This window comes from Paroedura picta, chromosome 4 (assembly GCF_049243985.1).
Source record: "Paroedura picta isolate Pp20150507F chromosome 4, Ppicta_v3.0, whole genome shotgun sequence".
Lineage (NCBI taxonomy): Eukaryota > Metazoa > Chordata > Lepidosauria > Squamata > Gekkonidae > Paroedura > Paroedura picta.
The window spans coordinates 81,742,590-81,755,985 of record NC_135372.1 but is presented as its reverse complement, the minus strand read 5'-3'; the positions used below and the strand labels follow the sequence as shown (position 1 = coordinate 81,755,985).

At 41.1% G+C, this 13,396-nt stretch overlaps 1 protein-coding gene across 8 annotated transcripts in view; it reads right to left on the bottom strand.

The window, feature by feature from the left end:
- Positions 1-1,052: 1,052 nt before the first annotated feature.
- SLC26A8 (solute carrier family 26 member 8) overlaps positions 1,053-13,396 on the bottom strand; it is a 41,261-nt gene continuing 28,917 nt past the window's right edge. For 6 of the 8 annotated variants that reach the window (XM_077333719.1, XM_077333720.1, XM_077333723.1 and 3 more), the window contains 8 exons: positions 12,071-12,177; positions 10,500-10,569; positions 9,517-9,609; positions 9,308-9,442; positions 7,559-7,906; positions 4,396-4,450; positions 4,072-4,265; positions 1,053-1,865 (listed from right to left, as the gene is read on the bottom strand). In XM_077333719.1, coding sequence (XP_077189834.1) covers positions 1,620-1,865; positions 4,072-4,265; positions 4,396-4,450; positions 7,559-7,906; positions 9,308-9,442; positions 9,517-9,609; positions 10,500-10,569; positions 12,071-12,177 — 1,248 coding nt within the window. In that variant the 3' untranslated portion in view covers positions 1,053-1,619. The remainder of the gene's footprint in view (positions 1,866-4,071; positions 4,266-4,395; positions 4,451-7,558; positions 7,907-9,307; positions 9,443-9,516; positions 9,610-10,499; positions 10,570-12,070; positions 12,178-13,396) is intronic. The other 2 variants (XM_077333722.1, XM_077333724.1) reach the window with 2 other exon arrangements.

Genomic DNA, 13,396 nt, shown 5'->3' with positions numbered 1-13,396 from the left:
TTGCACTTTGGGAAGCATTATTTACTATAGTTTCAGAGTCTCTTTTTCCCTGGTATTTTCCATTTACTGTGTACTCCACTTCTGTTTGTCAGCTTCCTGATGTGGCAACACATCACACTGAGCTCATCCACTGGGAGGAGTCCAGCTGCGCTCCTCATGGGCAGGTTGCTGACAACCATCTTGAACTCACTCAATCCCGACTTGACATCCAATTGGCCTCCAGGTTAGGAGGCACCCACTAACCTGAGGTCCTTCACATTGGATGACCTTGACTAAATAAGAAACGATGGCAGTGGCCCAGCCTAGATCCTGGCGATAGTCACCAGGGCAATGGGGCCTATCTCATATTAGGTCCAATCACCTTCTGCTGACATGTGGACCATATGAGATGGCACCTGCCCAATGCACCTACAAAATTAACAGCAGCAGCATCCAACTCCATTGACAAAGACCACCAACACACAGAACAGTATGTCTGGCCGGGATGACACGTCAGTGATTAAAGCACCCCTTCAGAAGTCTGCTGATCACAGTGAGTACAGACTCAACCCCAGTACTGACAGGACTTTGTGTGCCTGTATGTGCATACTTAAGGGGGGAGGGGTGTTGTGTCTGTGGACACACAGAGACCTTGAGCTTGGGAGCAGAGCCTGGGATCCTGAACCCCTGCTAAGAGCTCCCAGGTTGCAGCCAATCACTGAACAGACCTTTGGACCAATCACAGGCCTCTGTTAATAGCAAATAATGTGTCTTAGTGGGAGCCTTGAGTATGTATATAAGTTCCACAATTCTGATTGTTGTTATTCAGTGTTTTCTGGTTCCAACAAAGTTGTTGGTTGTTTGGAGCTGAGTGTCCATGTCTTACTGCAGTCATGGATTGAATAGCTACTATATCTGATTCTTTACCATCAATTATTATGTTCTAATCATAATTTCATCAAATAATTCAGGCATTCAAGTTTATTTAAGAAAAGATATTTCTTCATAACATAATAATAAAAAACTAGAAATATACAAAAACAATATATTGTTTATATTACAATAATACCAGCAATATTAACTAATATGAAAAAGTTGGAGATGTAATTTAAATGCCATTGAAGAAAAGAAAGTCACATTCTCACTTGTCTACTTAACCTGCACCAATTACACCACCAGCAGCAACCATAGTCTGAGAAACACGATGTTCTGTTCTCCCCCCCCCCCCCCCCCGGCAAGTTGTACATGACAAAACAGGTTCTGAAAGGAAGGTACTTCAGGTTCAGCAACATCACAGATTCTCACGAGAAACCTTATACATTTGGGCAGCCAGTAAGAAGTAGAAAATCTATAAAGGAAAGGTTTGGAATACATGTGGCAAAAATAAACGAGAGCTTTGCAAATTAAACAAGCAGCTCAATTAATTGTTCCAAGTTTTAAAGCTACTAAAAATTTCATCTTTTTTTTTGCTATTCTATTTCTCTTGTGATTATGCTCAAGTTTTTAAAACTATAGCATTTCATCCAGTTATTACCTCAACAAAAGAGTAATTAGAAAGGCAAAAGAAAAAAGAAGCAGTACTGATGGGAACTACTTGAACTTAGTTACACCTTTTTATGTATAATTAATTCCAATGCATTTCATTTATATGATTCCCAGTTCTCCTGATCATCATCCATTTCCTCCAATGGAGACATTTCAAGATGTGGGTGAGGAACTGTGTCTATCTCACTCTGGAGTGAAAAGGTGCGGAAGAGATCTGATATAGGTTCATCAGCGTAAGTTTCACTACGGACAGCTTTTACTGAGGGAGTGTCTCTGTTCCCATTTGACAGCTGACTCCTCCTGTCTGATTGTGGACTTCTATCTGAATGCTGGCTTCTATCCTGAAACATACAGAAAATACACAATGCCTGTATTAACTCACTCACATTTTCTAACACTCGCCAAAGGGATACTATATACACATGGGATTTTCTGTGCCAAAAACTGCTTGTACAAAGTTGTACATAGAAAGTTGTCCTTAAAACTGCAATCACAGTCATGTAACTTCCTTATTAGAAATGCTAGTTTCCAGGTGAGTCCTGGTTTTCAGCACAACAGGGATCAATTCCCTGGGAGAAAATGGCTGCTTAGGAGGGTGGATTCTATAGCATTATATTCCACTGAATTCCTCCCTGCCCTAAATCCACTCCCTGCACGTTCCCAAACCGTCAAACTCCAGACAGTACCTTTGCTTAATGTGTCATTAACATTTTCTGCACAATGCCATTGCATTTGTACTCTCTTCCTCCCTCAAGACTTCACTGTGTTTGTTCCATCCATTCTGAACATGAGATGTAGACGCTTACAACCTAGCTAGATGGCCTTCTAATCAGATCACAAGTCACAAATTACAGAAGACCTTCTAATCAAAAGTAAGGACATCCAAACAGGTCTTCAACATCCAAGGGATCCGGGAAGAGCACCATCATACACACGCAGGCCATCATCGGTCTAGGGATATTGATCAACACTGCTCAATAATCTCTCTCTCTCTCTCCAGGAAAAACATAGCTTCAGTCTCAGGACTGCAAATACTCTCCTTTGATGTGTAATGCGCATATCTGATGGCTCTGCTGTATATACCTTGCCATGGGTCCAGTTCCACTCCTGTCACCTTTAGTAGCACCTACAGCTTTAACCCAACTACCCACAGCACCTTCCTACAGGGTCCTCTGTTACATCCTAATGCAGGATGTCACAACCTCTCTGCATAGAATATGAAAGGAAGGTGCTAGAGCAACACAACTATCAAGAAAGATTCTTCAATATTATTTTGGCTTTTAGAAAGCCCTCTGCTTAGAGGATCTGTAAGTCCACTTGGAAAGCTTTCCACTGATGGTGTTTTAGTAAGAAAATCCACAGCAGGCATATCAGAGTATCTCTGCTTCGTCCAAGATGGACTAGATCAGACCCAATAGTTTCTGTCACTAGGTAATAGCCCTTCATTTGTCCTATGTCCTGTCTCAGGACCACTGCCTTCCAAACACAGCCATATAGCTCTGCCCAGTTTTCCCACTCAGCATTGTTTCCCTTTGTGGCATCTCCACAAAGTGTTGAAAGGCCTACACAAATCTCTGCTTGAACTCTTGAGATCTATTCCGCTGAGAATTCTAATTTTCAAGGTATCCTTTCTCATAGCCATAACCTCAGCCTTCATTGTCAAACATATCCAGGTGAATCAAGTGTACGTTGTTTGGAAGAATTTATGATGTTCAGCATCTTCCAGCACCCTCAAAAGTCACATTAGAGAGACCACTATTTTTGCAGTCATATCCACCAATACATCTATGGCAGAAATCTGTGGGGTAGTGACTTGGGTTTTGCCATCTACCTCTGTAAGGCACTAAAGACTATACATATTTGTTTAACCTGAGTTTGTTTTTAGCAGAATAGTTCTCCATTAAATAGTTCCTCAGCTGTTACTCTTCTCTCTGTTTTACCCACCTGGGATAATAGAGTATCCCATACAACTATACCTTCTTCCACTGACAGAGGACAAAACATTCTAACCACCAAGACAGCTTCATCTCATTAATGTACTGGAAAATACCCTTCCCTTGCCCTTGGCAGAAAAAGAATTGAGAAAAAACTTCATAGGTTGAGAAGGGAGACTGTTACATTTTCCCCACCTAGTCTTTAGCCTAAAGTATCTCCAGTTAGAGATCTCTAGGGATAATTTTATCCTAATCTGTGATTGCTATGTTAGAGGTGGACTCAGCTTCCTCAAAAACTTCGAAAGACATAAACTGGAGGTGGCTGAGTACCTCCTCAGAATGGTGAACACTCTCTACAAAAATATTTTTATACAACCTGCCGACAGAGCTAGGAGGAGGCACAATTCATAATCCCCTGATAAGAAGAAACAATAAATTCCAATGTTTCAATCTACTAAACTGTACTAAAAATTCTAGAAAGGTCTTTGGCATCCAAAAGCAAAAGGTGAGTTAGATTTTTAAAGATTCCAAAATCTAAAACTATCAAAATACTTTTCAGGTTTTCATTTGTTAGGTCAGTACATTAAATGTGGAATTCAGTTAAACATTATACCTTTTGGTCATCTATATGAATTTCATCTAACACCTCTTCAGGCAGTACATTACTGGGTTCCACTGCTACAGTCTCTTGCAAGAGATCAGGCTCCACAGCAAAAAGTACTGCATCATGTAGGGTTGGAAAGAACCGTGCTTTAGTAATACACTCGTCAAAAAAATCATTCCTTTCAAAGGCTTTTATTACAGTGGCTGTGAGATGAAAAACGTATAAAGAATTACAAGCAGAAACAAAATTAAAATATTGACACTAAAATCATACTATTAATGCAAATTATCTAAAAAAGACTGCATAAACAGTTAGAACAATTATTGTACTCACGATGACAAGCAGCTATCAGGACTGTAATACCAATATTCTGAAACACATGGCAGAGCTGTAGAGGAAACCAGTATATTAATATCTGTGATTTCCTCATTCTGTATACAGGTTAGATTTGATATAAGGATGTATGATATCAATTATTTCCTTTGTTTGAAATGTTTGGACTACATAAGAATGCTAGGACCTTTAGTAGTCATTTTATTAGAAAAGAATTTTGTATTTACCATAAATGCTCCTTCCTGGTAGACAAACTGCTCTCATTCATACAGAAGTTGCAAATTAGACTGCTCTCATTCATACAGAAGTTGCAAATTAGCTGGAGAAGGACATTCCCAGTTTTACAATACAACAGAGATTATTCTTAAAAACCCTCAGTACTACATTGTACAAAGAAATCTGTACTAGTTTCCATAAACATTTCCTTCAACAGGGGAAGAAGAAAGGAGTGCTGAGGGTTCAAAATATGTTTACTGAGGCCCTGGGAGCCATAGGCTGATCCTACCTGTGAATACTAAGAGAGTTCACATAGGGCAGGACACCTTCAGTCCACTGTTGAGAAGAAACATTCAAGATACAATGAATGTTCTTTTCTCCACTGGTGGAGCAGGCATACTAGTGAAGGATATTAAAACAGTATCCATACAGGTGAAATATCTTAGTTCTGAAAACTAAAGAGAAATAATTTAGAGCAGGCATCTTGTCAGGATTTGACGATAAATCCCCCAGGTAAGTGCCTGATCAGGTGATTCCAGACGTAAAATCTGATGAATATGGATCTTCCTTGATAACAACTCTGTTCTGTCTTGGATAAAACTAAAATGAGTAACTTTGTAGAAGGAAGACAAGCAATCTTCCTTTTGGAAGAGAGTTAGAGAGGAACTTGGGTCTAAACCTCCAAGATACTAGAACCGCTAGAGGGCATCACCCCAAGGGTCAGACATGACCCGGTGCTTGCACAGGGAATACCTTTACCTTTTATTAAGACTATGTAGTAAAAGAAGTCATGGAAGGTATTCTTTTATACATGGAATTGAGTGTGCACATATCTGAGGTAATGTGTTGTATGAGGGTGTGAAGGAAGAGACAATTCGAGAATCTGACTGTGACACAGAATCATAGAATTTGAAGGGGACATACAGGCCATCTAGTCCAACTCCCTGCTCATTTTTCTTGGTGTAGTGGTTAAGAGTGGTGGCTTCTAATCTGGTGACCTGGGTTTGATTCTCCACTCCCCCACATGCAGCCAGCTGGATGACCTTGAACTCATCACAGCACTGATAGAGCTGTTCTGACCGAGCAATAATATCAGGGCTCTCTCAGCTTCACCTACCTTACAGGGTGTCTGTTATGAGAAGAGGAAAGAGAAGGCTATTGTAAGCCACTTTGAGACTCCTGGTTGAGAAAAGTGGCATATAAAACCAATTCTCATCACATATGGTGACATTTCTTAAAAAGTGCCTTCTGAGTCTTATTAGGCACTAAGAAGTGAAAAACAGAGAATTAAGCTCTGTAAAACCCATGAGAAGAAGTCTGAGAAAATGTTCTTTTTTGTGACAGTGAAGGCAAGCTGAGGAAGCATTGGGGGCTCTTCTCTTGTAGCATATGACCATTTAAGTGGGAAAAGTCACTAACATGCTCTGGAAGAGAGGGGCTCATCTGAAGTTCTATTCCAGTCAAGAAACTGCTGGAGAGTTTTTCAGCAGCTGATCTGTGCAAGTGCCATCGTGATGTGGGGCTGCACAGACGACCTAATATGAAGTGTGATTCTCACAAGCTTATATATAACTTCAGGGACCAGTAAGAAGTGTACCATTCAGATCAGGTCTGGCAATGAGAAGTTTCCAAACTTAATGTATTCTCTCTCAGCCTTTCTGGGAGGCATGCTTTCTAACGGGAAAGGCATATCAGAGACTTCAAGATCATTATGCTTTTTGAACATACTAGCCTGATCTCATCAGGCCTCAGGAGATAAACAGAGTCGGCCCTGGTCGGTATTCGGAAGGCAGACCACCAAGGAATACTAGGGTTGTGGCACAGAGACAGGCAATGACAGAGCACCTCTCAATATCTGCCCTATGGGTCAAGTCAGCTGTGACTTGAATGGCAAACAAAACAAAAATGAAGACCCTCCCCCAAAATATATCTCAATGTATCTTCTTTTATCCCTGGAGATCTACCCATGCTGGTGAAGCCAAACTCTGCTACTCCCTCCCCTGAGCCCTGTTCATCTCTTAACCCTTTCTTTGCTTTGCCCCAACCTAGCTACATTTGCAGATTGTGGGTGGGTGGGCAGATGGAATTGTGTCAGTGCTTGGCTCTTTTGGACCTTTCTTACATGCCCAGGGAAATGCTGATTGCCACTTTGGGGTTAGGAAGTGAATTTCTTCCAGGCCAGACTGGCCAGGGATTCTGTTTTTCCATCTGGGCATGGAATTCAGGTCACTGTGGATGGGCAAGGTAGTTGTGAGTTTCCTGCATTCTGCAGGGGGTTGGACTATATGACCCTGGGGGTTCCTTCCAACTCTATGATTCTATGATTGGGGACTTAGTGTCAATCTTTTCTTCTTTTCATAACTTTTTTCCATCTAGAGGTGATAATCTTAGATTTGGATAGTGTATCTTTTCTAAGAATATAGTAAAAATTGTTTAACACCCTTTGTGCCTAGGCCAAGCATTTATGTTAATCTGATATTTTCTTACTCTTGTGCTATTTTTAGTCTATTCCAGTCCACTCATTCATACTGTGCATTCCTATGCTGAATTACTTGGGTATAAGCCCATTGAGCTCTATATAGAATTCCACTGACAAACTCATCAGATCTTACACACAAAATTTGAGGTATTTTTGTTTGTTTCCATTGTTTTCCTTCACCATCAGTCCTTTCTGACACCAGGAAAGTTAATTCTCAGGGTCGTAGGACCTGCATGGACTAAGAGCTACATGAGGGAAAGAAGGAGAATCAAGTAAAGTCACCTTTCCAATCTGTTCCACTGACACCCCTTTCTTCCACTGTGCAGCATGCAGACCTTTTGCCCATGGTTCACCGTATTCAGCAATCTATTTGTTGTGGTTTATTAGTATCAGACATTTACTTGTTACCGGAGCGACTGAAAGATATATATTTAGTGTAACACAGCTATAAGAATTCAAGTGACTCACCTCACGTAATAAATAGGAAGCTTGCAAATCCACGAAGTGTACCATGCTGAAATCTAAAATAATGGTGTGGATCAGGTATGTTGCAGACTCTGAATCAAGTGGGAACAACTGAGTTGTGGATCTTGTTACAGGAGGGTCTGAGCAAAACCATAATCTAGTCAGGTCTTCTTTTCTCTTTATACAGTCATGTCCTGCTATCCTTTCTCTGACAGCTGAAGGAGGCATGGTTTGAACATCAGAACTATATCTGTTATCAATTCTTGTCAAGCGTACCAGGGCCAAAGAAGAAGAAGATGAAGACTCATTAGAAGTATGAAGTCGTCTTACAAGTTTCTCTGTGTAAGGTACCTAATGTACAAGAAAAATGAAATCTTAGACCAGGAAATGAAATCCATCAGACTTCACACATTTTTGGTGTTGCCCTTAATATTATTAAGGCGCATTGAAATAGTGCTCTAACCTGGATAGCCCTATCTAGACTGTCTTGTCAGGTCATGGAAGTGAAGCAGGATCGGCCCTTATTAGTATTTGGATAGAAGATCACCAAGGAATTCCAAGGTCATAATGCAGAATCAGGCAATAGAAACTACCTTGAACACCTCACAGTGTTGCCAAAAGTCAGCTTTGACTTGAGGCCACAAAAGCCAAACATTAACAAAAATGATAGTATCAATTGTCTGATGATCTTTAAAATATTTCATTAAACTGATTGACACCTGAGAGTCAATGTGATGTAGTTTTCAAAAGCACCTCTAATCTGAAGAACTCCACATGCTGGGAGACAATGAACTAGTCATAGTTCTCTTAGGACTGTCCTTGCAGAACATCTACCTCATCTGTTGTAGGAAGAACAACAACATTTGAGTCCAACAGCACCTTTAAGACCAATAAAGATTTATTCAAGGTATGAGCTTTGAGCTTGAGCTTTGTCTTAAAGGTGCCGTTGGACTCAAATTTTGTTGTGCTACTTCACACTTGACACGGTTATTTATTTATTTATTTTAAAATTTTCACCCTGGCTCTCATTACAATGTCACCTCGAGATGGCTTACAGAATAAAATAATAAAAACAATATATCCCATAAAATCCTATTTAAAATAACAACAGAATAAAACCCCATATCCCACAGTCATAAGATGATGGTAATAATAATTTCCGCAACCCAACTCTGCTGATCCCAGCCAAAACAGCATTATTTATGATCTTAATTAAAAATCTTGGGATGCTTAGTTAGGGTGGGACCCCCCGGTCAAAACTCCGGTCAACCACCCCCGGCCTCAGCCAAATGCCCGATGGAAGAGCTCCGTCTTGCAGCCCCTGTGGAACCTAGTCAGTTCCGTCAGGACACTTAGCTCTTCTGGGAGCTCGTTCCACCATGTTGGGGCCAAGGCCAAAAAGGCCCTGGCCCTGGTTGCGGCCAGGCGGATATTGCGAGTGCCCAAGACAACCACTTGAATCTATTGTGTGGAGAGGAAGGGAAGGCAATTGTAAGCTACTTTGAGTAGTGAAAAGCAGGGCATAAAAACCTCCTCCTCTTCTTCACCAGGTTGAATCTGAATACAGTAATTAATTTGATGACTATTGCTAGCATTTGTATAATAGGATATTAGAACTGGAAACATCTTAAACCACAAATTCAGGCTACAATGGCAATGCCAAGTTTCTGGATAATGTGAAGCTTCACATTTTGTTTCTGTAACACAAGTAGTCCATTTACAAAGAAGAAGAATACAAGAGAGACCACTGACCCTGGGTAATGGTTCAGGAGGGTCACAAACACAGGCACACTGTAAATCCTTGTTCTGTGCTCTGACACTAGACAGACTGACTGATATCAAAGCTCTCATCTCATTTTCATCAAGCGGTACAGCTTTCATATCCATCTGAAATATAAATAGGACTAGTTTATCAGAGGCCACAGTATTTTTCTAGTGTACAGGTTTTCAGCTTTATTTACCTTTCGTAACACATATTCTTTGAAATGTTTCATATTGGCTGATGAAATGGAGGAACAGCACTGGAATATTCTCACTCCCTGTATCTCTGTAGCCTAAAAAGTAAACACAATTTAAATCTTTGTAGGTTCATACTTGACCAAAGTAGAAAAGTAATTAACTGCTGACACTGGGAGGCAAAACAGGATATTTATTCATATTTCCTTCTACTGGCACTAAAAGTATCATAACTGCTAGAATGAAGGATACGTTTCAGCAGATATCCATAGGATTATTTTATAGATGCTTAAACTACTTTAGGAGCAGTGATTGAGACTGTTTGCTAATAAACTGGACACCTCCAGAAGAAGATTATTTTGCTTCTTTGTCTTACCTAGTACCCAACAAATTCAAATATAAAGCAGCAGTTAATGACTAGCAATGACCCATTATGCACGGGGGTTTTAGCGCACATTCGGGGTGGAATGGCGGCGACTAAAATCACCGATAACGCACGGAGCTGGCTGCAACCGGCCGCAGCTTCGGTGCATGCCGCCGAAAAAGCCGCGTCAGTGAAATGCGGAAGAAAGCGCAGCTTCCGGGTGACCGGGGCGCAACCAGAAGCGGCGCCTGGATCGCCGCATGCATAATCGGTTACTCTGGGTTTTGCCGCCATCGTGCCCCGCCCCGTACATAACCGGTATGCGTCGCGTCTTCCCCCTCCGCGTTTTCCATGTGACCCGAAATCGCCGTTTCGGCGGCCGTGCATAATGGGCCAATGACTAGCAAAATATATGTTCCATGAACCTTTTGTTCCTGATTTCTAAGTAACGTGATAAATATACATTGCAACTCTTGATTATCACTTGTCTTTTCAGAGTTACTGGCACAGCAATGTCATGTTCTGAAGTATTTCAATAAGGCTTTTATTGCCTGTTATCATATACTAAATACTGTGCTGGCTGATATGCTAGTGAAAGAAAGTACTAGTTATATTTATTCTTACCTCACCATAATCTGAAAAACTGCGATAAATATTTGTGTTTGGAATCTGGCCCAACATCAACATCTTCATTCTGAAAAAGAAGGTAGATTTTATTTTTTCTAAGTTTTTAAGTAAAACCAGAGGCTCCAAAATGTTAATCCCAGTTCCCCCCCCCCCCCCCTAGGAATACTCATGAATTAATCTTGGTTTAGTGATATCTGGGAATTCATAAACTCAGGTAAGATGCCTTCTGGCTCTTGTAATATATTCACTGTCACTTCTTTTAGTGAATGTCTATCTTCTCATTCAATTTGGCTGCTGTTGTTATGGAGACATAGTTTCAAGAAAACTCATGTTCCAATGAAGGCAGAGCCACACTATATGTTTAGGCATTCATTAACCATTAAAACTGCAACAATTACTGAGAGGTTGTAGGAGGCATTTATCCAGTCCTGATCACCAGTTCCTCAATTTTCCTTTAGCACATCTTGAAGCCATCTGAGGAAGCTGTATGGGGTACTGGTTAAGGACAGAAAGCCTCATGATATGTAGTGAAAGAAAAACGAAAGAATTAGAAGGTTATAAAAGAAAAGAGGAGGTTTTTAAGAGCCTCTTGTGGTGCAGAGTGGTAAGGCAGCAGAAATGTTGTCTGAAGCTGTCTGCCCATGAGGCTGGGAGTTCAATCCCAGCAGCCGGCTCAAGGTTGACTCAGCCTTCCATCCTTCCGAGGTCGGTAAAATGAGTACCCAGCTTGCTGGGGGGTAAATGGTAATGACTGGGGAAGGCACTGGCAAACCACCCCGTATTGAGTCTGCCATGAAAACGCTGGAGGGAATCACCCCAAGGGTCAGACATGACCCAGTGCTTCACAGGGGATACCTTTACCTTTACCTTTACCTTAAAAGAAAAGAGTAGAAAAGGAGGAAGGGTGAAGGAGAACAAAAAGAAGGGATCTTGAAAAGAGATAAGGAAGGCATGGGGAACAGATCAGGAAGCAGGGCAGCCTTTCTCAACCTTTTTACCATTGAAAGACCCTTGAAACATTCTTCAGGCTTCGAGAAACCCCAGAAGTGGCATGACTGTGCAGAATATGGTTGGGAAGCATAGCTGTGTTACATGCCCACTCAGGCCCCTCCCCTTCCCACCCCCTCCAGGCTCATCATTGGCCATTTGGGGGGGCAGGTAGACATGACCTTATATGGTCACTAGGGACAAAGCCGTTGCATTCAGGAACACAACGGGTGCTAGATTGGGGCAGGGCGCTGGAAGAACTCTGTGGATGGCCTCGCTGAGTTAGAGGATCTTCAAGTTAGAGGATCCACGTTGAGGATCATCAAGTTAGATGATATACTGTAGAGTTTTTAAAATTCTTTTCCATAATAACCCATTTACATTTTTACATCTGACATGTAGACATGGAGACTTTCTCAAGATTGCCACAATAATTTTATACATCTTCATTACATTCTTCTCAGTAGTGTCTATAGACATAATATACCCCTGTAGTTTTCTATTGTCTTCTGCAGAATTTCCTCTCTCCACACACATTAATCTGTAACTCTTTAACAGAGCACTATAATATAAGACAGTACCTGTGTGACCTGACACTTATTATGAAAAAGGCAAATCCCATAGCAATTCCCAATCCAATATCCAGACCAAGACATAGTACAGAAAGAAAGGTCACAATCCAAATGCCCTTTAAATGTAAATGAAATAAGAATAATATTAGCTACTTAATTGCATGCATATTCAAATAAGCAAAGTGAATGCTGTGTGAAGGGGACTCATTCTTGGTATACAGGGAATGAAAACTATTAAAACTTATTTAGTCCATAAAGATTTCATGTCTGACTCTTGGGTTTTCTTGAAACATATGCCACTCAATAAGTTATAACTGAAAAATTTCAAAAAACACATGCAGTTTTCAGTTTCTTTTTAAAAATATGACATTTGTACTCTGCCTTTCATGTAATTTAATGTAGTCAGAGAATAGATAGTCCTTATATATACTAAAAATATAGCTTTAAAGGTATCCTTGTATGTTGGATTGTTACTTGCCTGTGATTACCTATTTCAAATACCTCCAGAAGATTTTATTCCCTTGTCCTGATTTGTTTTTTAAGCAAGTCGCTATTAAATATTATGACTGCTGTGCCCCAACAACCCTGTTTCCCATAATACTTGCTACCAGTAAGTTCAAATCATGCAAAAGAGAAAGTGGTGAGTAGGCAATCCATTACTGTACTGTCATCACAATGCCATGCTAGTATAGAAGGGAGCACAACTACAGTCTGAGCTGGTTACCAGCCATTATACTTTGTTTTGTGCTAGTGATGATCAAATATGTATGCTACCTATTGCCTTGCGGGATCAGGGACCCATGGAGCAGACCCAGCAAAATGGACCGTTACAATGCAACTGTCTATCATGGACGTTCTAGCTCAATGGTTTCATTATATCTTCTCACATTATTTCCAGGTTCCTCTAGGGTCAGGTCTGAGTCCAAAGCTGTCTCACCCTCCAGGGATGCAAGTGTCCCAGGATGGATCTCCAGGATTAAGCAAGAGGAGGAAGTTTCTCTTCACCCAACTATGCTCTGCCAATTACCTATTTCAACCTACCAAAGAATGGGTCCAACCTCCCCCTCCCAACTGCTCCTGGGCACAGCTTTTAAATGCGTCCCCAAGGGAGGGCCAACCCTGAGCTCAGAGAGACCTCCCTCCCAAACCCTGTCCTGGGGACTGTCAGGCTGCTGGGCCAATGGGATACTTCCTATGGATTGGTGAGCTCACTGACCCTTTCCCCTTAACTTCTTTAAAGAGTTGGCTGTCCCACCCTACCTCCTCTAAGAAGGTCAGTACTGCCTGTTCTCTCTGCCGCTTTGTCAGAGTTCTCCTGTGCTTTAGTACCAGGGT